Source organism: Podarcis erhardii, assembly GCF_964252035.2.
Source record: "Podarcis erhardii genome assembly, chromosome: 3".
NCBI classification, from domain to species: Eukaryota; Metazoa; Chordata; class Lepidosauria; order Squamata; family Lacertidae; genus Podarcis; species Podarcis erhardii.
The window spans coordinates 100,057,451-100,085,421 of record NC_138507.1 but is presented as its reverse complement, the minus strand read 5'-3'; the positions used below and the strand labels follow the sequence as shown (position 1 = coordinate 100,085,421).

General features: G+C 39.6%; 1 protein-coding gene across 4 annotated transcripts; it reads right to left on the bottom strand.

Moving 5' to 3' along the window:
* On the bottom strand, positions 1–27,943 carry BICRAL (BICRA like chromatin remodeling complex associated protein). Of its 4 annotated transcripts, none has more exons than XM_081854556.1 (12): positions 27,301–27,943; positions 16,203–16,251; positions 14,382–14,430; positions 14,225–14,293; positions 11,971–13,668; positions 10,006–10,096; positions 8,186–8,286; positions 7,405–7,466; positions 7,126–7,271; positions 6,868–6,962; positions 5,128–5,230; positions 1–4,025 (listed from the first exon to the last, which is right to left on the bottom strand). In XM_081854556.1, the coding sequence occupies exons 2-12, from the start codon at positions 16,244–16,246 to the stop codon at positions 3,220–3,222; spliced, it is 3,264 nt and encodes a 1,087-aa protein (XP_081710682.1). In that variant the 5' UTR covers positions 16,247–16,251; positions 27,301–27,943; the 3' UTR covers positions 1–3,219. The 4 variants fall into 4 exon arrangements, with proteins under 4 accessions (XP_081710682.1, XP_081710684.1, XP_081710683.1 ...); XM_081854558.1 differs by lacking the exon at positions 27,301–27,943 and adding an exon at positions 25,586–26,918; XM_081854557.1 differs by lacking the exon at positions 27,301–27,943 and adding an exon at positions 16,658–16,808.
* Positions 27,944–27,971: the final 28 nt, after the last annotated feature.

The following is a 27,971-nucleotide window of genomic DNA, read 5'->3' as shown; positions in this document are numbered from 1 at the left end:
CATTTTTCCCAAATCTTTGGCTGTATTGCAATGGTTGTTTCAATTCGTAGTCTCCAGCTAAACATTTCCTATCCATGGGTTAACAATATATTTTACCAACGTGTTGTCTTTTAACAGTATTTATCCAACATAACAAAATAAACTGCAATTTGTTATACTTTTTTTTACAAAACATTTTATAAATATTTTTACAAAATGTATACAAAGCAATTTCAAGTGAGACATACTATACAAATGAAAGTATTTAAGCAAATAAAATCCATACCACACTGACAACAAGTGACACATCCTCTTTCAGTAAAGTCAGTCTGTAAGGCCTCCCAAATCTAACAGCTCAATTATGCTGACATTGTTGAATCAGGTGTTTTTTTTTATAGTTGTCAACTAAAATTTTCTTTTAACCTTATTGACAACATGGAAAGACATCCAGGAAGTAAAGAGACCAATCCTACAAAGCAGTTATGCACAAATAAATGGTCTTCACTGGACTCAGGACCATGTGCTGCGTAACAAATTCACACTTTTTTTTTTTTTACAACAAAAATATTTTTACTGCATTACCAATTAAAATATTCAGAGCTCTAAAACCAAGTTCAATAAATAAAATACATTAGCTACCGTAGGTTAATTTAGCTGAACTTTGTTCAGTGGGTACCCAGCATAAATGTTGGAATCAATATAGGTGGAATTTAATCCACATATGATGGAAGTGCATTTCAGATGTCTCAGCTAAACCTTTATCTAAAAGTAAACTCTCACATAATATTCAAAATGTGTAAGCTTTGTTTTGGTATTTAGGTTCAGAATATTCTGTACAGCTGATAAGAAACTTTATTCTGTGAGATAAAACCAAAAGAAGACAAATTTACAAGTATGTGTCAAATTTATCATTCTTCCAATCAGATTCTAGATCAATTGATTTCTGTGACTGGTGCAACATACACCCTGCTTTCTTAGACATCTCATTATGGTTACAGTTCAATGAATTTATTCTTTGCAGCATCTTGATGGAAAGGTAGCTGCTGCACTATAATTGATAAGAAAGCAAGTACAGGACCCATGCCTACAAAAATGAACCAAAGTGGCAATGCTGTCTTCGTGGAATGTGGGGTTTCACAAATATTTAAAACTGGCACTTTAAAAAAAGTGGTAATAAAAACAAAATTTTAAAGCCCCCTGTCTTTCTAATCCTATTAAGAGTGAACAGAACATTAAGTTGCATTACTATTTTGCTGAATTTGTTTATGTTTTATTGTTCTATAGTTATTCTGTTTCAACACAAGGTCGGCGGTAGTGTTTTGTGTTTACTTAAAGAGCAGAATATGGCTCTAATGCTACAATAAAATCGGAGCGAAGAAAGCAAAATTCCGCCCTTTATCTGGGCCCTCTGGCAATCCAACTGACAACCACAGTTTGCTACTCTTGCTGTGTGCCACAGCTCCATGGAGCTCCACACAAGCATGGAAGAGGAAGCTCCCCAAAAGCAGTACTGGGAATGCTTGAGTTCCAAACCTCTGTATGCACACAGTTATCACTGGGCCGAGGCTGCTGCACCTCAGGGCTCTAAGGCTATGACGATATCCATAAGGAAGCTTTTGAATATGGTTATAAGGGGAAGCTGCAGAGAGATTGCTTTACAAAAAACACACCTCTTGGGTTTTGTTTTTAGCAGGCATACATGCCACATCCCTCTTACTAATGGCACGAAAGCAATGTACCTAGAAGCACTGGTGATGGTGGTAGAATAATTTCTAAAACACACAGGAAGAATGGGAAAATGCCATGGGTTAAAATAATAAATAATTATATTGTCATGATGACAACTAGCCAAATGCAAACATGCTAGGGGTTCTAGATCTTGTATTTGGCTCTAGATCTTGTATTAAATGCCTTTAGAGATAGGCTTGGATTCAGGGACTCTCCCATTGGTTGATGCGGAAAAAGTGACATTTCCTGATTATCCCTTCCCCTGCAGCCCTATGAAAATCCACTCCAGATGCGGGTTGGGAAACCCTTTGGAACAATTTGGGAAATGGTACTGAGCATTGTAGGAGGAAGGAAGAATCTGCAAAAGTTGCAGCCTCCTCCGCCATCAGGATTCTCTACTGGATTAAAAGCCTTCCATGAACAGAAGACAAAGTCCAAATTTGCGGACGGCAAATTCTAAATTCAACCTATAATTTTTTAATGAGATAGAAAATTAACTTTAGTTTGTACATATTTTGGTAACTATAACTGCTGCTACAGATGACAGACATTCTTGAACAGCAAGAAGCAGAAATAAGCAAACAGCAAACACTGGCCTTTAAATTGTTCGGATTAAGGCTATTATCTCCTTAAAGTATAAACTACTACAATGATTTCCAAATAAAAGTGCTTTTGACACTTGGTCTAGAAAAAATTATACCACATCAGAAAGATTAAGTTTGACTATATCCAATTAGAAAATGAAAAAGCTCTTCTTGATGAAACTAGTGTGTGTGTGTGTGTTTATATATATACATTTATGTGTGTCTATACAGAATTTTATGGCTATATTATAGCCTCTTTGTATACAATTTTCCATCTACTAGCTTCTTAGACTAGCATGTATCATTTTACGCAGTGCTGAAAGTGACAAAAACTATACAGTGTAATTCAATACAGCAAATTCCTATGTAAGATACTTGTTTCTGCTCATTGAGCATAGAAAAGCACTTTAAAAGTATAAAGCCCTGTAAACACTGACACCATTTTCTCTCCTTCCAATTCCTCTCTCTCTGTTCCAAACCTCAAGAGATAGGCATTTCTAAACAGAGGTACTGGGGAATTTCTTTAGCCCCAAATATTAAATCTCAAAATCAAGTGATAGTGGGCGGAGGCAATGGATATTTTCCTATTAAATGCAACATTCCTAACATTTTATTTAAGAAACCTGTTACTAGACTGTGATTGTCAGCATATTACCTTGTTAACTTAGGGCCTAGTGAACTGCAGTTTCATTAAACTGCAATGTTAAAACGATCAGCAAAGCTGTATCATAATGTGTAGGCCCTACCAGACAGCTTTCTCTCAAGGGTTTACATTACTGGATACCTCACTGTAACCACAATGAGTATTGCTTTCAAACACAAAACAGAATCTACTTTAGAAAGGGTAACCTTTGACATTTGTCAGGCTGTTCTTGTGGTGTCATTCACATTTACTTCTAAGAGAAATATGTCCATGGTACTGTAACTATTAACACTCTAAGATACTATTTACAGCAGCTTCTAAAAGAGAGTCTGTTTCTACAACACCTTCACTGTGGTCTGGAATAAATTTCTCCAGGCAGTTTTCTTGTGAAGAAATAAGCGAAAAGTTTGGATATTCTAATTCTAGGGAGCCACTGCCGGTTGCTTCGCTCTGTGGCTGCCTCCCAGTCTTTTTCAGTTCCAATATGTTTTTGAATGTAGTCTCTAAACTCTTATTGAGCAGCAAATCCTTTTGGGGTTCCCCAGAACCTTTCAAATTGTCTGGATGCAAATCCTCATTCTTTGGAGAACTCTGAGGAGTTTTGTCTTGGAGGGAATGATTATATGTTGTCTCTGAGTGAGAATCAACTGTGTTCCGACATGTTTTATTATGCGTACCATGATCTACACTTGATAAGGTTTTTGACGAATGATCTTCAGAACCTAAAGAGTTTTCATTTGACTTTCCTGGATTTTTGCCAGCAATTTTTTGTTCTGAATCAGCCATATGTTGGCTTTCAGGAGAGGAGCTTGTTTTCTCAAATTTTAAAGCTTTTGCAAGGCTTTCTGATTTTTTAACAGAACTGTTTCCTTGTTGTGAACTCATAATATTGTTAGGCACTACTTGAAGTTTGCTGTGATTTAAAGACTCTGCTGTGCTTGAACTTGATCTGTCTTTGATTTGGGTATTAGCAGTCTGGTTTTGAGACGTTGAACATTTGTTAGATTGATGATCACTTTCAGATGGCTGCATTTCATCAGCGATCTTGTCAATTTGCGTGGATGGACAACAAAAGTCTGCTAGAAAACCATCTGAAATTTGAAAGCAAGCACTTTAGTAAAGAATTGTGACATATCATGGACAGAAAACAAGGAATGGAGTAGCTTTCAATCTTTTCAGAATTAGGACCCACACACTTTCAGACCCTTCTGAATTTTGTTACCATATAGCTGTATGGTATTGCTGTTGGGACCCACTTATCAAGGTCTGGCTGCGACCCTGCTGTGGTGCCAGCCCACTAGCTGAAGACCATTGAATAGAATAACTAAAGCATATGGTTTTAGTGGGTTTCAGGTCCTGAGCTAAGGGGAATTCAGGTTAGTGTTAACCATGGTTAAGGTCTAGGCCACTGTTTCCCTTAACTACAATTAAAACCAGAAAAAGGGAATTTGCTCCAGAGAGAGGAAGCATGCACTGACACATGGGGTTACAGGTAACCAGGATTATATGTGCACCAACCCACTGTTGATTAGTTCTGTTTTCAACTTTATTTATTTTTGTTTGCAAACTGGCAAAAAAGTATGTGTAGTCAACTTAAAGTATAACAGATTGGAGTTCCATCTCTCTGGACAGAACTGTTCATTTGAATGCAAATGAATTCATATATACATTTTCACTTTATAAATGTAACACTGTTTTGTATATTAACTGCTAACAGTGCGGTCCTACCCATATCTACTTAGAAGCAAGTCCTATTGAGTTTAATTGGGCTCCCTCTCAGATAGGTTGGTATAACATTGCAGCTTTAATCATGCTGAATGTATTTAAAGTTAATAAATAAATAAATAAATAAATAAATGCAATTTAGGTTAGACAGGATGTCAAAATGATTGGGTTTCCTCTCCCCCCATCCAAAAAAAAGGTGTATTTTTCCTGCAGCACCCAAGTTTACACAGTTGTTGCATCTCTATGTCTGACTCACAAATATAAATCCTTCCTGCGTTCTAATTTTACTTATGGCAAAAAAAGCCACTGTTATAAATATTAAAATCATTTCTCTGTATGGTACGGTGCTAGTCTATACATGTCTACTCAGAAGTAAGACCTAATGAGTTCAATAGAACTTACACGCAGGTTTATTTGTATAGGACTGCAGCCGAAGCTGCTTTCATTTCAAATGGTTATGTTACTTACCAGGATCTACTATTGCAAGGCGTTTATCCCGGGAAAGAGTTTGCCTTTCTTCCTGGTTAAACATCCTGTCAATCATGACCATTTCTGCAGAAGGATTTATCCTCTGGAAAAGAAACAAACAAAGTAATTTCTACAATTAACAACTTTAGCTTTTACTTGCAAGGAGCAGCATGAAGTTTCCTAACAATACTATAAAACAGAATGCTAAGTTCAGCAGGCAAACTGAGGTTGCAAGTTCATTATGGGGGTTATTTTTAAAGAAAAACTGGCGTTTTTGTATATTATGAATACACACATTTGTTTTAGAAAACTGGTTTGTTAGGAAAAGTTACTTAACATAGGAAAAAAAACTATTTTTATAATATTATTGTTCCATATCAAAGTGTTTGTGCAGCACAGCTCTATGTATTTTGAATTGGAAGTGATTTCATTCTGAATTCAGTGGGGCTTTACTTCAAAGTGCACACAGGATTGCAGCCCTAACTTTGAAGGTAATAACTTTGCTTAAATATGCCAGATCTGAAAGTGTGTGCATGTTTTGTAAAACAGGTGGATGCAAAAGCCATGAGGTGGTGTTGTCTTTTTAAAGAGGCCTCTATAAAAAATGAAGACTGTGGGCTGATACACAAGTAACACTAAATCAGGGATTACCAACCCAGCACCCATGGGCACCATGGTGCCCCATGAAGGCTTTCACTGCTGCCTCTGGAAAGTCCCCCAGACTCATAACTTTCAATTTAAAAAAAGAAGCACTTCTCTATCCCACCTAAAATTGAAGTTATGGGGCAAATATGCAGGTACTTTCCAAGCAATTTCTGTGAAATGCAAGTGAGTGTGATGTGGCCAAATTGTGTATTTTTCCTGGTACTGATTAATGTTCCCTGTTGTGATGAGATAGCAACATCATCAGCGTCCGTGTATGTAATTGCTACAAACAACTCTCTGCATGGACGCTGCGTTCCGGGTCACTGTATGTGTCAGTAACAGTGACTCCCCCAAAGACATCAGTGATCAAGCAGCGATAAAAGGCATCAAGTGGTCCTTTAGGTACCCAAAATTCAAGTTGTTACAGGCCTTGTAAATTAATACCGGAATCTTGAACTTGGCTCAGTAGTGTATGAGCTCCCAATAGAAGCTTTTAAGCATCATTTAGGTTATGGCAATAGTTTGTCCCTACCAACTGTCTAGCTGCAGCATTTTGCAGAAGCTGATGCTTCTGGACCAGACCCACTGGCCACCTCACATAGAACGTATTACAATAATAGAATATTGAGTTTACCAATGCATGAATCATTGTGGCCAGGCTATTATCAACAAATACTTGAAAGGACTAAATTATCGTGCAAATATGCCTGCTCAGACCTTTCTGTTCCTGTACATTTATCCCTGATGGGCTAGGAGAGTTCTTCTGAGCAAGCTTACCTTGTGAAGGGAGACCAACCCCAACCCCCGATCACATTTTTTGAAATTCATTAAGACTTCTGGGGAGGGGGGAACATGGTAGAAGTCAAAAAGCTCTCAACCAGTGAACTTGTCAACACAAGATGATAACATTATCTGTTTAGTGAAGTCTATTGTTAGTGCTAAACATTCCTAAGTACCACATGTTGAGAGATACGGGCCATGGAATTAGATGAAAGCTGCACATTGCTGTGTTACAATAAAGTAAGCCATGTGGGATAAGATGCACAAATCCATAATATACACACATGCACACGTATTTTTTTTTATTAGTCTTACCATAGCATCTTCCAAGAGCAGACATCTGTATTTATTTAACATTGCCTGTGTTCTTTTCAGGAGCTGTGCGGCTACAGATTCAAATTCATTATCCACTGGAAAGGTGAAGAAAATACATTTAGAATAGTAGTTCTTAACAACTAAAATAGTCATTTAAAGCATTTGATTCTTACTGGCTAGTACAATATATAACATTTAACTGGTATAAAACCCCAGAAGCTTAGCATTTTCATAACCATTTGGAGAGCAAAAAAGTACCTTTTCTTAAATCCTCTTCTGTTGGCAGTGATCCCTGGCACACATGATATGAGAGGAGTCTCTGGACTGCATCATTTAAAGATCTGAACTGAGTTTTATCAGGAGTCACAGCATGTGCCTGGTCCTTCTGTAGCTGCTGTAGAATACTAATGGGAAGATTGCTATTGTCAGTTGTTTACAATAGCACCACATGTGTGTAACAACTTGACAAAATTTGAGGGAGGGAAAGAGAGAAAGAAATGTCTAAAGTAAAAGGATGCATAAAAGGAAACAACTTACAAGGCTCCTTTTGTTAGTTGTTTAGCAGCAGGCCTCTTTTGTCCAATTGTATGGCCATCGACCTAGATTCAAAACGTGCATCAAATACACTGGGCTAAATTTCTTTTATAAAAATCAATTATACAGTTGTGCATATCATCCAACAGAAATAAAAATGGCCTCAAAATCTCTTTAAGATAATAAAATTATGGGGTTTTTTTTAAAAAAAAAATAATTCTTAAATGCATTTTGTATAGACTGCATTACCAATATGACCAGATTTTTGGATTTTCAAAAAAGGCACTTTTTAATCTTTTGAGATACTAAGAAAATAAAACAACAGCATGGCTGTATACGCCTGAATATATGCATCTGACAGATACAAAGGCAATAATCCAATGCACACTTTCATGAATAAGCCCCATTAAACTCAGAAGCATTTATCTCCAAGGAAAAAAAAACAGGATTGGACTGCATATTTTGCAGCCTGATCCAAAGAAAAGCACATGACTAGAGCTTACAGTGCCAACAGATATGCTAACACAGCCTTCTCCAACCTTGTGCCCTCCATCTTATTTGGACTCCAGCTACCGTCAAGCTTAGCCAGCACATATTCATTTAATATTTAAAAGTGATGGGATATTTAGTATATACTATCATGGATTTCCTCTCACAAATGACGAATGGAAAGGTTATTATATTCTATGTAGAAAATAGTACAAACAAGAAATGACTGGTGCACTATTAGCCTTTTCAGGTACATTCAAGGGCGGAGGGTGGGAAAAGGGAAATTGCCTCCTACCTGTACATTTGTTTGGGCAGAAGATGATCCTACTGCTTTTTCCTGGTGTGTCAGTGCTGTGCCTATAGGCTGCTGTATGATTTTGCCCCCGGTATCTTGTCCTATAAGAAGATATACTATGAAGATTCTTTAACAATCCCCTATACAATATTTGGAATCTTCTGTCTAGTTATGTCACAGAATGATTTAAAATTAATTTGCACGTAGGGAAACGTATTTAAATAGCAATGCTTTAACAAAACTACTGCAGGCCCATACAAAATACAAATACAGTGGTACCTCGGGTTAAGAACTTAATTCGTTCTGGAGGTCTGTTCTTAACCTGAAACTGTTCTTAACCTGATGCACCACTTTAGCTAATGGGGCCTCCTGATGCCGCCGGGCCGCCGGAGCACGATTTCTGTTCTCATCCTGAAGAAAAGTTCTTAACCTGAAGCACTATTTCTGGGTTAGCGGAGTCTGTAACCTGAAGCGTATGTAACCTGAAGCGTATGTAACCCGAGGTACCACTGTATTTATAAAAACTATCTTATGAGCCTGTGAGGTTTAAGCCAGCATTTAACCACTTGCCATTTCATGGAACTTCAGAATGCCAAAGCTGTATACAGGTATCAATGAAAAAGGCACGGGGAGCCCAGCTAATCCCTGTCTTCATAATGTAAATAGCACACATACTAAAGTCCTGACCAGTCTCCCCCCACCCCCACACTTCGGTCTCTTGTTTCAATCAGGCAACTTTATCAAATGATCATGCTCTTTTTTTACTATATTAACATACATATTCTGTTTGAAATACCTTCTGTTGCTATTTGTAAAGACTTCTTTAAGCTGTGCTCCCAAATACACATTTTCAAGAGCAAGTTCCAATGACTACATGAGTTTTCTCTTTTTGGTTCCCGAAGAACTAATGTGCTCAATTACTCAGGCAAGCTTAATGCAGCTTGTTTCAAATCTTAGGGTCACTTCAAGGTTAAACAAAAGATAGCTTCCTGCACTTCCACTACAGGTCAGCTACACATTTGTTGTAACATCTGAAGGGCACGTGCGTGTTCCACAATAAATGTGTGCTCCAATCACAGCTCCCAAGTTTATGTTTACTACTGACATACTACTAAATGCCTTAGGCCACAGGCACAGTCCCAGAAGTTCACCCATGTTCTAAGATGAACAATGACAATACTGGAAGGCCATACATGCATTGAGAAATTAGTGCAGAGCTAACTTCAGGAAACAGCTCCGTTGCTCATGCATCTTCTCTTTGCAACCGATGAAAACATCCTTCTAACATTACATTTTCATGTATTTTGGTAAATTGTTGGTTCTCTGTAAAGCATTTATGACATGTAAAAGCCATGTGGGGAATCAACTAAATTTGCAGAAGACTTTTAGCAATTTATAAAGTGCATTTCCTAAATTTCCACCCTACTGAACTTAAACTAAATTTCTATCTATACATATTTTAACAGGATTTTCTCTCTGTTTTAAAGTGTAATATAGCTTTTTACCAGTCTGACTGGAAATTGTTGTATGCTGCCCTTTTAAGCTAAATGTTTTCTAGAGATTGATTTTAAAAGCTCTTATTGCATTAATTGAAAGCCGCCTTGAGAAAACTGTTTTAAAAGTGGCATATAAATAAACGAACAGAATCTGACACATGTGTTAACTCTCAGTAGCACAGCTTAACATCAGCCTGAAAGTTCAAATTTTCAAGTAATATTCAAGACAAACCTTTGCTGTAGTTAAGAACCCACTTCATAGCTAAGGAGTTGAATAAAGGTATTTAAAAAACAAAAACTTTATCTGATTTAGCAATTTATTACCTAAAAGACTCGTTAGCTGAGGTGGTCTTAGATTATCCTGTGACTTTGACGTTGAAACTGAAGACACCAAATTCGTAACTTTTTTTTGAGTCTGAAAAAAGACACCACATATAAATACCATGCAGATTATTAAAGGTAAAAGCTAAGGAAAAGCCAATATCCTATATACAAAAGAAAACATATAAACTCTATCGGCAGTTCCAGTTTTATTACCTTGTACTACAAATACAATGAGCTCCGATAGCTAGAGAAATTGAATTTGTTTATCTGAAAGGTTGGCACACAAAATCATTGCCCTTTTTTCAAAGGTTGGCCATTGTGCAAAACAAGATGCTGGGCTAGATATGGCTTTTGGCCTGATCCAGATGGGCTTGTATGATCTCAGCAATCAGTACAAACATCTGTGGCATCTTGTCCAGTTCAGCTATAACGTCTCTGGTTTATTAGACCAAGAAGCACTAGGCCAGTAGGCTCTACCTTCCCTCCACATTTTACTTGCACACCAGAATTAAAGACTTTCCGAATTTGTTGACTGTAACAGAAATTTGTTAAGCCATGGTTTTCCATTGCTGGACCTTCAATCAATACCTTCCATCAACAACTTCTAAATTGTTCCAGATCTTTAAAGATACAGAGAACAAGTAGTACAAATATATATTAAATGGAATCATTTCTCACTCACTTGAGAATGGTCTGACAACCTCAAGAGCTCACCTTCTCATCTCTCATGCAGTCTCAACATGCAAATTACAATAAATAGTATTCAGGAATCAGCTACAATGTGACTTCAATACTTTTAAATGAATATCTAAATCACTACTGAGAATTCTGAAAACCTCATTTTTAGCAACTAAACAAGACCTATTGAAAGAACAGAAATAATGGGTTGTACTAAATGTTGCACGAGTAGAAAGCAAGTTCAAACAATTGATCTTTCCCTTCCTGTTTTCCCCCTACACCAAAAGCTTCTCCAGGTGTCTTTCTGGAGAGCCACTGCCTGTCAGTGTACACAATACTGAGCTAGATGGATTCAGCATAAAGCAGTTTCCTATGTGTGGGTTCTGTCACATGGTGTTGCAGTCAGGAGGCAGGTCTTCTAATGTCAAGAATTTAACTCTAGTAAAACAGGATTCCTCTGCCCAATTTCAGCAATCCTTCAACCCCTCACTGCTGCCCCGTATGACACAGCCCAAGGCCTCCACTTCAACCTTCTAAAGAAGCTTTTCAGAGGGTACAGGAGGTTACAGGGGAAGCAAAAGAGCCATCTTCTCCATGCACAACAATAGATACAACCCAATAGTTCCAACCAAGAAGTACTGATCCATTGACACAGATTCTAAAGGTTCTTGGGGTGTTATTTGTTTGCATAGTTGGCTGTAAAACAATAAAATCATAGATAGATAGATAGATAGATAGATAGATAGATAGACACACACACATTGGCTCCCAGTACGTTTCCGAGCACAATTCAAAGTGCTGGTGTTGACCTTTAAAGCCCTAAACGGCCTCGGCCCAGTATACCTGAAGGAGCGTCTCCACCCCCATCGTTCTGCCCGGACGCTGAGGTCCAGCGCCGAGGGCCTTCTGGCGGTTCCCTCATTACGAGAAGCAAAGCTACAGGGAACCAGGCAGAGGGCCTTCTCGGTAGTGGCACCCGCCTTGTGGAATGCCCTCCCATCAGATGTCAAAGCGATAAATAACTACCTGACATTCAGAAGACATCTTAAGGCAGCCCTGTTCAGGGAAGTTTTTAATCTGTGATATTTTAGTGTATTTCTGGTTTTTATGGAAGCCGCCCAGAGTGGCTGGGGAAACCCAGCCAGATGGGCGGGGTACAAATAATAAATTATTATTATTATTATTATTATTTAGAAGCTGCATTATTCACAACCCAGCATTATAAAGAGATTTCAATTTTTTAAAAAATTAAATTGCTAAAGATTTTGAACTTGCATCAATCCATACCTGGCCAAAGGAAAACTGGGGCTGGGTTGCCGATGTGTGGCTAAAGGTGTTGACTGATTTGGAAGAAGAAACTGGAAGACGATGTGAGACAGTGACTGACAATTGTGTTCTGTTTTGCTGTGTAAGTTGATCTCCAGCAAAATTTCCTCCGGAAGCAACAGTCTGGACTGATGGACCAATGTTGGGATGCACTGAAGCAGCAGAACTTACAACTGTAAACCGGTTGCTTGATGAGATACTCGAACCTGTTGACTGTCCAGGAGACATTGTGGTAAAGCCTGTTCTACCTTGGGAAATGTTTCCTTGGCTGGGGGATAAATGCAACACAGCAGACGATCCCTGTTGTAGTGGAACCTGGCCACTAACAATTTGAGAAGTCCCATGGTTCACTATAACTTGGCTTCCAGGAGCTGCAAATGTCTGACCAGAAACTAGCTGTACAGAAGCATTCTGATTATTCAGCATCTGTCCTGAATATGACTGGTTAGTTCTAAGCATGTTCGTAGAATTCCTGTTTAGCATAACATGCTCAGAGGATACTTGGCCAGAAACAAGCTGGGAAGGCTGATTTTGAAGAAGTTGTCCATTTATGGTCTGGACATGGTGAACCGAATTAGGATTTACCGACAGACTTGTGGGTATAAGAAACTGATTCTGAGGTGCATGAGGCTGTCCCATAGGAGAATGGATCACAATACTACCACTGGCATTACTTACGGCTTGAGAGGTAACTGCTTTTCTTGCATTTTGATGACTAACAATATTAACAGACATATGTGGACCAACTACTGAATTCTGAGGGGAGTTTGACGAAGCAAAAGGAATCCCTTGTTGTACATGATGCTGCTGTATTCCCAAGCTATTCACATTATAGGTAGTTTGCTGGCCCATCTGAATAGGCTTTGGCTGGATATTGATGGGAACCTTGTTAGAATTTGGAGCAAGACCTCTCTGTATAATGATGTTATGCACAGGCAAAGATGTCTGAAAATTTGTACTATTAAATGGGACAGTTACAGGTTGTGCTACTGGACTGGAATTTGAGTTGCCAAACAATGAGTTACCATTAGGTGTTTGTCTATGAACCAAGAGACCACCACTCATGTTTCCAGGTGCTTGCTGCCCACCACCCTTCAAAATAATATGAGACCCTTCGAGATTATTGATGGTCATCATGGAAGGTTGATTACTAAATGAACCAATTAATTGTATCTGTCCTGAACCACCAATTTGACTACTGTTTGACAAATGCTGGCTAGGAACACTGATCCCCACATGTTGCATAAAGCCATGTTGCACACCAACTGTATTGCTTGCAAAAGATGCTCCAACTGGTTGCTGTACCACTTGAGTAACTCCTATAGGTTGCAGCGTCTGACCTGAGTAATTAGAAACATTAGAAGCCTGAGTAAAAGATGCTGATGAGGAAGGATGAAGCTGAGCTTGTGCAAACTGTTGGTTAGGGCCTATGTTGGCATCCAGATAAGCCTCTTCTGCCAAAGTCTGTTCGGTAATATTAGCTTCCTGCAAAGATTTCTGGAGGATATCAAAAGGCTGATCTTCACTAAGATCAGGCAAGGAAGAAGATTCAAGTTCATCATCAAGAAACTGAAGGCTACTTGGCAACTGTAGTCCATCACTAGGCCCTTCTCCAAGCTGACTACCGACACCTTTGATTGATGACTTAGGATCAGAACTCTGAAAGAAAAATTGTAATACACACCATCAGGGTTCAAATCCTAACTCAACCACGAAGTTCAATGGATGAGCCTCTCAGCCTAACCTACCTCACAAAAGAATTGAGGATAAAATGGAGAGGGGGAGAACCATATGGTTCGTTGGAGGAAAGGTGGGATGTAAATGTAATAACAATAACAATAAAACACTATTTTAAAACAAATTATTAGTAGTAGTACAGTGTTGCTCATTATAGGTTTCTCTCCGCCCCCCTTTCAGAACATCTCTCAAGAATACTAAGTCAGGTATCATTAGATTAATGACCATGAGTGGCATGCAGCATTAACCCAAATTAAGACTGAGCAAGAAGTTTGAACCAGGTGTAAAGCTTAGTGCACAAGTGCATAGGCTCAGAATTCTCCTCCTTCTTCACCCATATTCAATCCTTTGGTTTAAACAGCAATTGCCTGCATGTTATTTTTGGCTTTTACTTCACCCAGATAGGAGTATTATAAGAATGGAGAACTTAGGCACACAATAACATGCACTAAAATTACACTTTTTCCTATAAACTTACACTGATATTGGCGAATATGGAATTTGAGTTGGCTGCAGAATATCCTGCATTAGTCAAGTCTTCACTGTTCTGTAATACAGAAAAAGCATTACAATAAGAGCAGCACAATTTGTAAAATTAGATGTATATTTAACATACCAGAAAATATGATACTTACAGGTTTACTGCCTGCTCCATGGAGGAAATAATTCAGTGCCTGTGCATCTCTTTAAAAATACAAACAAGGAAAGTAAGATGGATCAGTCTGAGAATCTTGCATTTGTTTAAAATATACAAAAAAGGCACAAGCAGGAAGAATCTTTCTGAATCACACCATCTGAATACTGAGGCTGTGATTCCCAACTATTTTAGAGCATGCATCTCAAAGCAACAACCCTGGCTTGCTTGCAACAAACCCTATCAATAGTGTAAATATCTATTTATAAAGCAATATATTTAACTGTTATATTGTTTTTAAAATAGCTCTCAGCTAGGGACTGAACCAAATATGACATACTCAGAGGTGAACCACTGAAATTAATGACCAAATAGTCCACTGACTTAGCTGGCTGTAACTCTGTTTATTCCCTACATCATTGGATGTTGTTTTGTGAAGGACCAGCTCCAAATGCTGGGGCCTTTGGCAAGAGACCTATCTACAGTGGACGCACTTTCTGCTATCTACATATTTTGTCACTAGCTCCCAAACCACTGCCACCATTGTTCATGCCATTTCCTGCTGCCATTACCCACTCCTCTGCTGCTGCTCACCACTGTTACGTCCCTATCCCACCTGGGGGAAACGACCAAGGCTAAGAAGGCAGTGATCGAGCTGGTGGGAAGAAAGGAGGCAGAGTGCCACTCTCTGGTACTTCTGTTGGCCGCACCAAAATTGACCTTTTAAGTAAAAAGGTTGGTGCTGGAGGTGCCAAATGGAGCATCAAAGAACTACATTCAATCACTACTTTCAGGAACTCTCCTCCTATGAGGAAATTCAAGTTTGTCCAAGTGGCCCTTAATATATATTAAGGTAATATTTGTCATTACTTCTTTTACTGTAAATTTTAAATATCTTGTATGCCTTTGGGATAATTTTTATTGGATTATTTATTAATTTCATTTAAAAGTGCAGAATTTAAACACTGGGTAAGCACCATCTCTCTCTGCCTGGTTGGCAGAACCCAGTCCCTATTAGGATAGCACTCTAGGGCTGAAATCAGGTGCACACTTACTTAGGAGTAAATCCCATTAATCTCGGTGGAACAATTCTCAATGAAGTTTTATTGAGTTCTTTTTTTGACAAAAGGTGGGGGTATAAGTTTTTTAAACAAACAAATACGCTTTGGATGCATGTTATGATATGCTTGAGTTATACTGTAAATGAAAGAAATGCTTATCATTTATTTACAGTTATTTATTCACAAGTATATATGGCACTTTTGTAAACCACTTCGAGGTTGTTGTTTTTAACAAGCAATGTATAATTTTTAATGAAATTAATAAATAATCCAATAAAAATTATCCCAAAGGCATACAAGATATTTAAAATTTACAGTAAAAGAAGTAATCTCCCCACTGGTTTCAAGGAGGTGAATTATTTATGCCAGCTTCATGTTAGCACAAATAGGAGGCCCAAACCTGGAGCCTCTTTGAGAATGAAGGTGCTTTGTATCCATCCCACCCCATTTTGTGGCCTAACACTTGCCACTATAAGCAGCAGCAACAGCAGTGGTAGAACTAAACATGCAGCGCTTTCCGTGGGCAAAGTGGGGGACTTCGCTGCAGAGATGCGTGCCCCACCCACAGAGTAGGACGTCTTCTCCACCAGCAGGGAGGAACCTTCATGAAATTCTAACCTTCTCCAGCCAGCAGATCTGGGGATTAGGACAGTTATGCCCTTTTCTAACAGACACAAATAGACTATTTGTGCAAATTTTCTTTTTGCAAAGTGAACTTGATATTATTTCTCTGCATAATTTCTTTTTTAAAAAAATCTTACCCAATAAGATCAAAGAGACAGGATTCATCATCGTCATCATCCATGACAACTAAGGAAAAATAATATTGTATCATAAAGATTTCCTATTTCTTTCCAGAACAAGACAATGAAAAATAGAGGATGCTTTTCAACATGTTTCTTCCTAACATATATTGTTTATTTGTAAAATGTTCCCATTGTTCACTAACCTGCAAATTATGTAGACTAGCAACAGCAAATTTTTACAACAGGGCACACATTATTGCATGCTGCTTTGAATATAGGAGTAAAATGGTACTTTGAGGCATAGTATATACTTGTGTTACACATCTGTGCTCATTTTCGCATTTATTCTGCAAAGTACATATGAGGTTCCTGGAAAACAGTGGGAACATGATATGATTTAACTTTGATGATCTGTGATTTGGAAAATCCAGTGGCATAACTGAAATAAGTGGGTAAAAAATTATGCCTACCAATATTGCTTCCATGCAAATATTGTAAAAGTCTTCTATATCAGCATTTCACACTCAGCACTGTTTTCCCTCTATTTACAGTAACTTTTGATCAGCTGAGTGTTCTAACCAGTGACAGCTGAGTATTCTCTTTCTGCAGTTGGATTTTCCCTCACTTAGGATTCAGTCTGTAACATTCTGCATACCACCAAGTTATAGCCACACACATATAGACAACAGTGACTCACACATTGGTAACCTTGAGATTGGATAACAGTAACACGCTCTTTGTGGGGTTCAAAAGCTGTAACAGGTACAGTGGAAGGTTTTAACAATGCTTTTGGTTGGCATGCATATTTATGGTATGACAAGGTTAAGATCAATAAGGCCTTTAAGAACCATATTGTCAGAAAAGCAGTGTTTAATGTCTGGACAAAATATAAAGACTTATTGGAAAATAAAACTCCAAGGTGGCTCTCACCTTTGGAAGCTAAGGCCCGAAAAAGACTCAATATGGAGGCCAAATGGCCAAAATATTGGGAGATATTAGAAAAAGATGGAGACAATTGGAAATTGCAGAGTTTGGAGAAAATGAAGGACAAAGTGCGAGACTGGTTACATTACGCTCAGATTAAAGAAGTTTTTAAAAATGACAAAAAGTTAGGGTTCCAAGTGGAGAAATCGAAGTTGGAAACAGAACTGTTAGAACCTAGGACTAAGGTACTCTCAAGAATGTATAACTTGCTGTTAAAATGGAACACACAAGATGAAACGGTCAAATCGGCTATGATAAAATGGGCACAGGATATTGGGCATAATATTATGTTCGAGGACTGGGAAAGGTTGTGGACCACTGGGTTGAATTTCACTGCATGTAATGCTTTGAAAGAAAATGTTATGAAAATGATGTATAGATGGTACATGACCCCAGTCAAACTTGCAAAAATATACCATGTGTCTGATAATAAATGTTGGAAATGCAAAGAGAATGAAGGAACATTCTTTCACCTCTGGTGGACCTGTCCTAAAGTGAAGGCCTTTTGGGAAATGATATATAATGAGCTGAAAAAGGTATTTAAGTATACCTTCCTTAAGAAACCAGAGGCCTTCCTTTTGGGCATTGTCGGTCAGAGGGTGACAAAGAAGGACCGAACTTTTTTTCTGTATGCAACAACGGCAGCAAGGATACTCATCGCTAAATATTGGAAAACCCAAGATCTACCCACACTGGAAGAATGGCAGACGCAACTGATAGGCTACAGGGAACTAGCCGAGATGACTGGCAGAATCCGAGACCTGGGAGAGGAGAGGATGGAAGAAGATTGGAAGAAATTTAAGACTTATTTGCAAAAACATTGTAACTTGGTTGAATGTTAAGAAGGATGCTGGATCATAAATAATTTGGCACCACTAAACTAGAATGGAGTTATAAGGATAAGCTACTTAAGAATTTAAAATTTTTTTGAACAATTATTAGATTATATTTAATCTACTAAGATTTGGTCATAGGGTGTTGGAGATTAGAAAGTTAGATAATAAGAGTGGAATTAGGATGATAAATTGCTGGCAAAATTTTATTGGAATGAAGGTAGGAGCGGGAGATGAGAGGAAGTCCAAAGAAGTGGTGAAACTATGTTGAGATATATGTTATACTGTTTTATTTTTATGTATTGTATTAAAAAAAGCCTTAATAAATATAATAAAAAACAAACAAAAGCTGTAACAGGTACAGAATGCTGCAGCTAAGCTGCTCACTGCTGCTCTCTACTGCATGCATATAACACCTATCCTAAAGGACCCCAGTTTTAAGGTTTTACTATTTACTTACAAGACCCTAAACAATTTGAGAAATAGTTATCTGAGAAAATCTATTTTCCCATCTGAACCTGCTTGTTTGATGTCTTTAGAGGAGCCCTCTTGGTAGTGCCACAGCTGTCAAGTAGAAGCCTGTCAAGTTGAAGTCTGTTTCCTTCATTAGGGAAGTCTCCCCTAAGAGATCTGGTAGGCACCTTCCGTGATGTGCTTTCACAAGCAACTGGAAACATTATTTCTTGCCAAAGCACTTATAGACCCCTTAGTTATGTTTTGCTATTTATTCTTGGCCAGCTGTCTATTTCTTATGTAGTTTTATTGTTTTAAATTGCTACACACTGCTTTGATACATTTTGCAGAAAGCGGTATAGAAATCTGTTAAATATATAAACGATCTACAACTATATGTATACATTACCACAGAAAACTAGTGGCCCACTCTAAACTGTAGCTTAGAAGGGGGAAGGGGGTAAAGCAAGGCTGGGATCAGAATAGGCCAAGGTCCATCCCCACATTGCCATGGTCCTCAGCAATGGGTGACACATCTGTCTCTGAGTTCCTGCAATGGACAAAGGGAGGCAGCCAAAGTACAGTGTGGGTCTCTAACATGCTGCAGCCCAGCACCTGCAGATGTACCCCCAGACCAATTAACACTCAGGCATAGAGTTTTTGGCACTCCCTTTCATTTGTTCGGCTTTGGAATACTTTGTTTTTTATTGCATTTCCAGTCCAGCTCACAACCTCGTATTGCATGATTTAGCCATGTAGGGCAGCATTGCTAGCTTTTCAAGTGAAGATGAACGAATTGTGCTATTTGTTTCAACAATTAATAGCTGAGGTAGGCATCCCCAAACCTGACACCCTGGGTAGCTGCTTAAATCACCTGCCCCTAAATCTACCCCCGATTGAGAAACTGACCCAGGCCTGGCCTGGCCCAAGTACAAATGGCTAGTTAATTCATACAGTATAAATGGCTAGTTAATTAATATCAGTTTATGAAATTCCTACAGTGGTGCCCCACAAGACGAATGCCTCGCAAGACGGAAAGCTCGCTAGACGAAAGAGTTTTCCGTCTTTTGAGGTGCTTCGCAAGACGAATTTCCCTATGGGCTTGCTTTGCAAGACAAAACATCTTGCGAGTTCTTGCGAGTTTTTCCCTTTTCCCCTTTTTCTAAGCCGCTAAGCCGCTAATAGCCGCTAATAGCGCTAATCCGCTAATAGCCGTGCTTCGCAAGACGAAAAAACCGCTAGACGAAGAGACTCGCGGAACGGATTAATTTCGTCTTGCGAGGCACCACTGTATTTTTATTACTTCTTGGATTAAGATTTGTAAAGAATAGTGTCCTGAACTTGGATTAGCACAGAATCAAGAATTTCACCAGGCAATACTTTTCTCATCATAGAGTTGCAGTAACAGCGACAGCTACACCTGATGGGAGCTCACCCAAAGATCCATCTCTTAACAGTACAGTGGTACCTCAGGTTAAGTACTTAATTCGTTCTGGAGGTCCGTACTTAACCTGAAACTGTTCTTAACCTGAAGCACCACTTTAGCTAATGGGGTCTCCTGCTGCTGCCGCGCCGGCGGAGCACGATTTCTGTTCTCAACCTGAAGCAAAGTTCTTAACCTAAAGCACTATTTCTGGGTTAGCGGAGTATGTAACCTGAAGTGTATGTAATCTGAAGCGTATGTAACCTGAGGTACCACTGTACAAGAGCCTTAGGAACAAAGGAAGCTGTCTTTTACCAAGTCAAACAACTGGTCCTTCTAGCTTAGCATCGTCTACACTAACAGCAGCAGCTCTCTAGGATTTCAGGTAGGGGTCTTTTTTGGTCCAACCTGGAGATGCCAGTGATTGAACCTGTGACTGTCTACATGCTGAACAGATGCTCTACAAATGATCTACAGCCCTGATATTTGGGTATGACTTACACACCCTTGACATCCTACAACTCCCACAGAATCTCATCTGTAAATCTGGCACCTCATTTTCCTAGCAGCATTAATCTGCTTTTAATATGAAGAATACAAGCAGATGAAGCTTTTCCCACACTTGACCTGCTTGTTTTTGTATGCCATATTGAGTATAGTCAGATAAAGAAGATACTAAGAGGACTGATGTATGGAAGTGAGAGCTGGACCATAAAGAAGGCTGATCGCCGAAGAATTGATGCTTTTGAATTATGGTGCTGGAGGAGACTCTTAAGAGTCCCATGGACTGCAAACCTATCCATTCTTAAGGAAATCAGCCCTGAGTGCTCACTGGAAGGACAGATCATGAAGCTGAGGCCACCTCATGAGAAGAGAAGACTCCCTGGAAAAGACCCTGATGTTGGGAAAGATGGAGCGCACAAGGAGAAGGGGACGACAGAGGACGAGATGGTTGGACAGTGTTCTCGAAGCTATCAGCATGAGTTTGACCAAACTGCGGGAGACAGTGGAAGACAGGAGTGCCTGGTGTGCTCTGGTCCATGGGGTCACGAAGAGTCAGACACGACTAAACAACTAAACAACAACAAGAGGACTGACATCTTGTTCAGGAACCACTTCTATGCCTTTAAAAGCTGCATGACTGGTAGGAACTTAACTGTTGCAGTTTTTCCCCAAATGTAGTTTTAGGGAAATCTGCGTCTGCTGTTTCTTGTTGCTGATATTGTTTTCTCATCAAGCAACCTTTAAAAGTAAATAACCATGTCAAGAAAAAAAAAACACCATGGAAACTCTATCTCTGCATGAAGTTTGCCCCAAGGAGGAAGGTATATTCTCCCACCCTGCAGCCACCCTTTCTTGAACTCCATGCCCCACATTCTTGTTTTACTCCAATTTCCTCATTCCATATGGCTTCCAATCAGAATCCTTTGCTGGACTCCAGCACTTGTTTTTCACCCTGTGTGCAATCCTTTCAATATAAAATTGCATTGTCCATAGGCCTATGTGAGGGTTTTCTGCACATATCAAAAAGTGAACTTCTCTTTCTCTGTGTCTCTTCCGCACAGGCCACAGTACCATGTAATGTATCTGTCATATTTTCATATAATGGATACCATTTCACAAAGTTATTATTTTATATAAAGTAAAATGATCAGTTTCAAATATATTTTTACAAAATGACACTAAAAGCCATTCAAGAACATATTATACTTGGAACCTCCACGTAGCTATGGTCAAGTCAGTACCTACTATACAGTGGTATTGTAGGAAGAAAGAAGCATTACCAAACACTTTATGTCCCATCCATGACAAACTGGGTATACAGTGTCCGTGCAAATAGATACATATGCAGTCAGCACATTATGGGGAATGAAAGTCTGTGAACACTTCCAGTGTCCCCATATGGTCCCCCCTACAGAGCTCTGAATTCACATTCCTTGACCAAATGCAGGGTGTCTCCATACATTGAAACTCCGCCCATGTAGGCAAGGATACACCCTTTATATACTTAAAATGCTGTTTAAATCCTTTTGATTTATTTTTGTTATTATTGCTATTAACTATATTCCTTAGTCACTTTTCTCAGAGTGACCCAAAGCAGCATATATTAAAACCAATTAAGAATATTCAATAAAATTCTAAAAATACAGATAAAAGTTATACAGCCATACTGATAAAAGGCAGGACTGAAAAGTTCCCATCTTGGCTAGATACCACCCTTTGATTCAGGGCCAAAAATCCTAGATAAAAAGGCAAGTCTTTGCCCAAATCCTAAAAATAAGGATGGCACCAGGCAGGCCTTCCTGGGAAGAGCATTCCACAAGCATGGGCCACCAGAAGAAGTCCCATCTTGTGTTGTCACCCTGCAGACTTCCTGTGGAAGAGGCACACAAAGGGCCTCATATGATTATTTCAAGGTCAGTTCATGTTTCCTACTTATCTGCATACCAGTGTAGACTGGCAACCGCCCGCTACACAGCACTTTCCTCTAGCACTCATCTGAAAAGTCACAGTAACAGAACTAATGAAAGCCTGTCTGGAGCCACATAGTTCAAGTTTAAAAAGGAATTATGTTTTCAATAATTCCAGTTAAATACTTGAAATGGGTGTGCAGGAAATCATGACATCACAGCAGTATATACACAGCCTTGCAATTTGGCCTATTTAAAATCCTATCATATCTGATTTGCAAATTTGTTTAATTTGGGGGGCAGTTGGCACATTGCTACAAGTCAGCTGCTATGTATAAACTGGTCCTGGATGCAAATGTTCAGTTCAACAAAAATAGGTAATGTATACTCTGTTAAAGCAAAGATCTGAATAGACCTGAAATTAGAATCTGTCTCAATTACTATGAATGGCTTTTTCTTCTGCCTTGTTTCAATTCTATAAAAATGGCAGAAAAATATGGAATTGACTTTAGAGTCTACCAGTGCTTATATGAATCACAGCATGTTAAGAATATATGGTTGAAAGTGCAAGCAATACTTGTAATTAATCAAGGATGCACCTCAAAGATTGGAAAAATTTGGCCTGTATGTGTACCCTCAGAAGGAAGATCTTAAGTACAAAGGCAAACCCTATCATGTTTTCTTTTTAACTTGGAAAAGATTTACTAGATTTTATTTATTTATTTTGGCCAAGAAATCTTTGAGTGTCCTTCCCATTAATCTACCAGCTAGATTTCTATCCTCGTTTCACATATATTATATACCACAGGGCAATCTGTTTTCTGGAACATCTGCCCTGTTCCATGTATCTGAGTACAATCTAGTTAGTATTTAAGGTTATCTCTATGCGCCTTAAGAAATTTACATAGAACCCATACTGTCTGGAGGGGCGGGGGGAATGAACACATTCAGCAGTCTGACATTTTAGTTTGGGTGGGTGGAGAGGAATGGGAATGTTAAGTGAAACTAGAAATGCCTGTGTTTCAGAAAAGTCCCTTCCCCATATGAGAACACTATTTTTTGCTTCAATTTGAAACTTGACTTGTTTTGGATCCACTCAATCCTGTTCCCAGTGAACTTTCTGCTTTTTCTCTCTCCTGATAGCAAGGTGAAGACAGCAATTTTATTTAATTCACTATGCTATAAAGTAACTGTTTTAAATTAATTTTTGCTTACGTATTTATTGAAAGGAACGCTATAATCCTATTAAGTAATTAATAGTATGTTAGTTCTAACTGTGTCATTCATCAAGAGTATTATTTGTCAGAAACTGTTCTATAAGCTACATCCTTGGTCCTGGAGTACTGTACACTAGAAACATTAAGAAAATGACTTTGCTTATGTGATCAGGAACTTTTCAGTTGCCTTGGTGTTAATGGTAGGGTTGCCATATGTCCGGATTTTCCCGGACATTGCCGGGATTTCAAATGCAGAATTGACATTGGGGAGGGGGGTGTCCGAAAGGCGGCACTTTGTTCTGGATCTCAGGCAAGTCAATTGAAAAATCATGCTTTTTTGGCTCAACAACTTTGGGGGTTTGTCTAAAAACTTTTGGGTTTTGTTAACAATTTTTGGGGTGTTCTGGTTTTTATTTTTTGAAACAGGGCAACCCCAGTGGCTGCAAGAGTTCAGTTCAGCTTAAACTGCAAAGTCCATATAACAGTTCATGTGAGACCTTGATATTCCACTTTAAAGCAACATTCTTCCATCTTTTTTTCCTGTATATCTTATCTACTCATTAGAAACTAAAATAAACAACATCCAGGCCATTATGTAAAATCATGAGATAAACATTACTGCAGTAAGCAGTGAAACAAAAATTTGTATCTCATCAAGGGGAGTATATTTGGGGGAAGGGAGAGTGGGGAATCTCAAACCTAATCCCCCCCCCCACAAAAAAGGTCTTAATTCTAAAATGCTTAAAGAAAGGTATGTCTTATAAACAGTCTGTTGCTGGCAAGATATGACTGGCAAAAAATGATATTTAAATGCCCAGGATTAAAATCTCACAGGAAAGCACAATGGTATGATGTGTTGCCTTAAAGCCACATTACTGGGCTTTCTAAGCCAAACCATTTCTAAACTTTGGAAGCATTTTTAGTTAAATTAATTCAATCCAATCAACACAGACTATGGCTTTCCACATACTTTACTCCCTTATTACTTTAGCAACAGGGATGCCTGTGCCCAAGAAGGCGTATTTTGCTCACTTATTCGATTTTTAGCAAACAGGACCTCCTTGGTACACCGTGTAAAAATGCCCACCTACAGCGACGAATGAAATCTAGGCAGCCAGTTCAGAGAGTGCTGCTCCTCCATTTTTAAATTTTACAAATCGCTTTTTTTCAGCAGCCCCTTTGTTGTTTGGCAGACATAACATGGGATTAAGTGATTTCCATATCCACTATACTATAGTGTAGGAGAACCTGGCAAAAGGGAGCAGCAGCGTTTTAACAGCTACCCATTACACTGAATGGGTAAACTGTGTGCTTAGGACATGATAATTTAAAATAGAGTAGCCATTTTTTTTAAAAAAAAAAGTATGCTCTCTCTCACACACACACCTTTCGATTCGCATTCCACATAAATTTTGAGGTAGGGTGTTAGGAAAGCGATTACTCTAGGAAATAATAATAAAAAATAAAAAATATATTTCCTAAGTGCGTGGGGGAAGGAGTTATTATTTCGCTCGTGAGGGAGCATTTTGGAGTCTGTTCTGAGGTAACGAGACCAGACCGCGGGAAGCAACGGAGGGCAACGCCCCGGCCCGGGAAGAAATGTCAGGAGTCTCTCAAAATGGCGGCTTGAAGGGGACGAGAGAGAACGGAGAGAAACTGCGCCACAAATCCTGGCCGGTAGCCAGGCAGCGCCATCTTCTCTCCTCCTGGTCCCTCCGAAGCGGGGCACAAACCAGACCAAACCCCGCCATGTAAACGCAGACACGGAGAGAAAAAAACAGCCTCCTCGACTGAGCTTTGGAAAGGCACGATCAGTGCTTACGATATTCAAAAACCATGCATGTTTAAGGGTTTTAAAAACCAACAACATCCAAACCCCGGGAAAAGTAAAGGCCTCATTGTCCTTCCTTCGCCCAGCAATAGGCGATTTATTTATTTTTACGAATACTAAACTTGTGTTTCCGCTCTCAGAACAAGATACATATAACAAGCTGTTTTAACGTTACCGATGTTTACACCCCAACCCTCGGGAAACCCGTTTCGGTTTTAAAGGGAGGGAAGAAAATCGGCGACCCACCTCAAAAATGATCCAACATTTCAGAGATTTTTCAAGCCGTCTTTTAACTAAGGCTTTCTCTTCCCCCATGCCCCCCCCATTATAGTGTAACCATAACTGAAAATCAATTAACCACAAAAGAGTACTTTGTTGGAAGACTAATCCGGCGGCAGTTAACAAGCTCACGTTCATCGAAAGACAAAAACGAAGGCTTTATTACAGATGTAGAATATTTATTATTCTTGCCGTTCTAAAAAACGTATATTACAGCCTACTATTACGGTTTCTTTTTTTCTTCCGCCTCCCCACCCTCTTTAATCCTACCGACTTAGAATCACATACACAGAAACAATCACCATTTCCATTCCTTTAAACGCGATACCGGAGGAGACAAGAAAAAGAAAAACACCGAGTAACAAATGAAGGGGGGGAAACCATATAAACGAAACGAATTGGGAATCCCCGTAAAAAAAACAAAAAAGCACAGCCCATGCTAAAAAGATATAGCGGAAAATTATGACAAGATGATAAGAGGTGGTCGATGAGAGCAAATCCAACGAGGAACGCAAAAGAAAAAGAAAAATCCTTGGCAGCCTCACGCCCAGGAGAGAGAGAAGACGGAGCGTCTCCATTTTCCCGAGGAGGAGGAAAGGAAAAAAGTGCTTCACAGACCAGAGAGCTTTAGAGAAAAGCAAAGAAACGAGGGGGGAAGAAAAGAGGGAGGAGATTTGAAAAGATTATTTTTCTTTCTCCCTCACACACACACACTCTCGATCCCCCTCTTCCTCACACACACACACCACACACTGAGAGAGAGAGAGAGAGAGACAGAGAGACACACACAGAGACACACACACACCCCTCTTCCTCTCCCTCTTGATGGCCACCAAGGGGGCGGCCAGGAAAAAACACACAAAACCCACCCCAAACACAACAACAACAACTAATTTTAAACCGGCTCAATCAATGAGTCATTAAAACGAGGTTGTTTTTTTTCCTCCTTCTTCTTTCGCCTTCCCCTCTCTCCCTCCTCTCCTAAATTTGCATGGCATCAGCGAGAGAGAGAAGGGGGGGAAGAGAGAAAAACCCACCCCAGTCCTCTCTCTCTCTCTCTCTCTCTCTCTCTCTCCCAGCCCCCCCTCTCTCTCTCAGCTATCAGCCTAGACCTGAAACCTTATCTGTCCTCTCCCTCTTCCTCCCTCTCTCTCTCTCTCTCTCTCTCTCTCCCTCCTTGCCTGTCTCTCCCCCTTTAAGAAACAACATTTTTGGGAAGTGCCCTCAGTAGCCGCCGCCGCCGCGGCCTCTCGCTGCAAAAAAGAAATAAATATTTCATTTCCCTGCGAATTAGCAGCCTGCCCACCCGCGCCAAATCGCCTTCTCCTCCTTCATCTTCCTCCCCGCGTCCCCCCTTCTCTCTCCTCTCTCTCTCTAGATATATATTTATATACATAGCCCCGGAGCCAATAGCTCTCTGGGCTGAAACCTAATATCCTGGTTTTGGCAACTCCTGGTTGTTAATTTGCTCCTCTTTTTTTCTTTTCTGTCTGGTCTGGAGATAGATTTCTCTGTCTCTCTCTTTCTCTTCTTCTTCCCCCCCCCCACCCCCACCACCCCCGCTCGCTCTCTCTCTCTCTCTTTTCCCTCCCCGAAGGAAGGGAGGAAGGAGGTTGTGTGTTTTTTTTTTCTTCCTTGAAATTTTTATCACAAAATTATAATACACTCAAAGGGAAACTCACCGTCATGAAAAAGCAGTGCCTTGTCAACGGGGTTTCTTCGCCATCACATCAGGGGCTGGCAGTGTAAGAGAGAGAGAGAGAGAGAGAGAGAAAGGGAGGGGGGAGAGAGAGAGAGAGAAAGGAAGAGAGAGAGAGAGAGAGAGTACAACAAGCACACAGTGCGGGAGTACCCAGCCAGCCACAAGGAGAGGCGATCGGCGCACCAGGCTGGGGGAAGAAAATGAAACACCGCAAGCTCGAGCCGCATTCACAGAGCATTATTAAGGAACGGCGCTTCGGCGAACTTGAGCGAGCTGCCTTTTGCAAAGCGCGGCGTGAAAGGAGGGTCTCCTTTAAAAGATCTCGCTCGCTCGCTCGCTTGTTTGTTTGTTTCTTGGTCGCAAAGAAAATCAAGCCCCCCTCGGAATAACCAGCTCGCTTCCGAGCTGTCATCTGCTGACCCTTTGCAAAACTTAAGTTTGCTCTTAGTTAATGGTGCAGTGAGTGACTAAGTCGCCCGGTCTAATAGAACGTTTTGCAGTCCGCCCCAACCAGTTGTGTGTGTGACACAGTTGCGCGTTTTGGAAAGAGCAAAACGCCGCTTTTAATTTTTCATTCTTTTTTACATGCACACCCAAAATGACACACACAAAGGAAACTGAGGTTTGAAATGCTTCAAATAACTGAATAAG

Bases quoted from the DNA above. Each gene is read 5' to 3' on its own strand.
- BICRAL (XM_081854555.1), bottom strand. From the start codon at position 16,276: ATGATACAATATTATTTTTCCTTAGTTGTCATGGATGATGACGATGAT. The intron at 8,287-10,005 runs GTAATAAATTGC...ATCTTCTTATAG, and splicing joins TCAGCTAACGAGTCTTTTAG to GACAAGATACCGGGGGCAAA. The intron at 7,272-7,404 runs GTAAGTTGTTTC...TCTTCCCATTAG, and splicing joins CAACTAACAAAAGGAGCCTT to TATTCTACAGCAGCTACAGA.